Genomic DNA, 2,696 nt, shown 5'->3' with positions numbered 1-2,696 from the left:
CTGCTGTTACTGCTGCTGCTGCTGCTGCTCCAGTCCACAGGTTTTAAATACCTCCCCGTCTCCGTCACCTGTGCAGACAGAACATCCCCCAGAGGAACTCTGCTGTTGATCCAGGATCATGATTTAGTTTCCATCACAGACATAATTTACAATTAGATGCATCAGGAAATATTCCCATAAACTCAGATTAATGGCCCAAAAGCACAAAGTCAGGAAAAAAAAAAAATGTTTTTAATACCATTTTAAAAGTGAAGGTTTGTTGTTGTCCCTCGGGAGTTAAACACCGTTTTACTGCGTCTCACGTGTGCTTTAAAAACAACAGTCAAACGTACAACAATGTTTCCATTTGTTTATGGTTTTTGGAACCTAATCTTGAACACGTGTTTTTAAAAAAAAAAAATTTTAATGCACATGTATAAAATGGCCTTCCACTGGACGACAGCCGCAATATTTCCTGCTCAAACCTGGACACAATTACACACAAACGATGGCGCGAGTCCAGAACGTTTGATGGGCTCTCTCTCTCTCGCTCTCTCTCTCTCTCTCTCTCCGCGACCAGTAAATGAATCAGCGTGAAGTGGAGAAGTCAGAGGAGCTTCATCTGGCTGCGCTCGACTTCACGGCTGCAGTGATTTAATCGCAGCCCCGTTAGCGTTCACGTGCCGGCGGCCAGACGTTGATTTGAGCCGAGGTTTAGCAGATGTAAGACTTCCTCTGCTGCTACTGAACAACACGTTTGAGACACGTCACACACACACACACATGCTGCTGCTGTGTGTGTGGTTTCTCCTATAGCCCTTTAAGGTCTCTCCTCAGACAGCAGGGGGCGCTGCTGAGGAAATAAATCATGTGGACGATGTGAACGTCTTCACATCGTCTCAGTTTTTCACTCTTCAAAACAAACGGGATCTTCTCCTCGTTCACTCCACGGTCCCTCTGTGGCTCTGTTGGACATAACAGCCATAATTCCTGGTTTTAAACCCCCTACGGCGCCCACTAATGTTCATGCAAGGAAAGGACACAGAGAGTCTTGAGCCCTGAGAGTCTTTGAACCGAGGGATTCTCAGGATCATAAACAAAGACAAAAAAAATGTTGATCTTGATTTGATGAAGAGTGAGATGAAGAAAACACGGTTCAGTTCAGTGTTGGTCATTTTCCAAACTCTGTCTTTTTTCAGAACTCACTCCTCATCGAAGTCCCACAGTACCGTAACCAAAGGATCTCCACGCCCGTCCACGTCAACTTCTACGTCTGCAACGGCAAAAGGAAACGGAGCCAGTGTCAGCATTTCACCTACGTCCCTGCCAGCGGTAAAGACTCTTCTCCTCACTACTGTGATGAGGTGTGGTCCACACACACCTACGCTAATCCACGCACCACGAGCTAACACACACACCCGTACACCCGCTACCAACGACTAACTAGTGTCAACAAACCAACAGTTGGTGTTTCAAACGTTTGTTCCCAGCAGCAGGAACTCTCTGTTCCTCTCATCGGTTCTGGTTCTAATGAGGAACAAACTCTTTCTGGTCCCTGTTGTCTGGTGGGTTCTCCAAGAACCAAAGAAAAGGAACCGTGAACTGTGGAACTCTGTGTGTGTACCTGTAGCTACATGAGAACAGCAGTGACACATAGAGGTGGCTGGAGGGAAGACGGTGGTGGAGGGGGAGGGGGGAGGAGAAGGAGGGGGGGGTCATGGGAAAAGCATGTTATTTGAACAGAGAACCCCGTTACAAAACTAAATATAAACATTGACCCACAAAGTGAAATGTTGAAAACCACCACTAATTGCCCTCTGGGCTCGCAGTGAAAACCCAGTGGGTGGTTCAAAGCTGGGTTCCAACTGGACCGGCCCAGCCCTGTACGTAGGCGACGGAGAGTGCCCACTGTGAAAGTGGAGCATTGTTCTAGAGACGAGGGGGGGGGCGGACGAGGGGACAGTGAGTCTGGTCAGTGTCTCTCCCACAGGGTGAGGATGAGCATCAGGGAGGCAGCGGCCCAGCGGGGTGAGGAGTCAGAAGTTTAACTCCAGTTTTATGTTGGGGAAAAAAAAATCTTTAATTGGGGAAACAGTGGAGCGCTCCCGACCTCCAACAGAGGTCAGTGTTTCCTGTTACTGCTGCAACCACGTCAGACTTGTTTTGGAAAAAAATACATTCCAGGTTGAGTTGATTCAGGAAGTCAGAGATCTGTGACTGATCTAGACTAACGTCAGGTCAGAGACGGTTCTGAGAGGACGTCGGACGTCTGATCGTCCAATCACAGAGCAGGTTTCACCCAAAACAAAAACAAAAAAAACTGGTCCAGATTGAGTTGGAATTTGGGTCAAACAAAAATGTTGCATGTGTTACTTAAGATGGGAAGTTGAAAAGTAGTGAAGGATGTCGTTGACACCGGGTCACGACCTCACGACCCGCGTCCTAACAGAACCAAAACTTTTGTTTTCATCTCAAAATCTTTTCATTTTAGTTTTCTAAAATGAAAAGTTTTCTTTCTAGTTTTCTTTCTTTAAGTTTTCGATCCAAAAGTTACAGCCCGAGTCTTGACAAAGTTAGAATGAAAAAAACAAAACAAAACAAGATTTGTCTCAACAATCATCAGCCTGTCGTCTTCACACGTGGTTAAAAAAAAAAAAAGAAACAGGATTTTTTTCCTCTCTCTCTTTCTCTGTGTCTGTGGATAGACAAACATTTGC

General features: G+C 46.0%; 1 protein-coding gene across 8 annotated transcripts in view; it reads left to right on the top strand.

Annotated features, from left to right (window-relative positions):
- The window catches only part of nfatc1 (nuclear factor of activated T cells 1), a 55,198-nt gene that overhangs the window by 39,522 nt on the left and 12,980 nt on the right, over positions 1-2,696 (top strand). For all 8 annotated transcript variants that reach the window (XR_003052633.1, XR_003052631.1, XR_003052630.1 and 5 more), the window contains one exon: positions 1,179-1,311. Coding sequence is in view for 3 of the 8 variants with exons in the window: in XM_008331099.3 (XP_008329321.1) it covers positions 1,179-1,311 (133 nt within the window). In the remaining 5 variants the exon portion in view is untranslated. The remainder of the gene's footprint in view (positions 1-1,178; positions 1,312-2,696) is intronic.

This window comes from Cynoglossus semilaevis, chromosome 18 (assembly GCF_000523025.1).
Source record: "Cynoglossus semilaevis isolate Cse_v1.0 chromosome 18, Cse_v1.0, whole genome shotgun sequence".
Taxonomy (NCBI): domain Eukaryota; kingdom Metazoa; phylum Chordata; class Actinopteri; order Pleuronectiformes; family Cynoglossidae; genus Cynoglossus; species Cynoglossus semilaevis.
The sequence above is the reverse complement of the archived record's forward strand: the minus strand, read 5'-3'. Positions and strand labels throughout refer to the sequence as shown.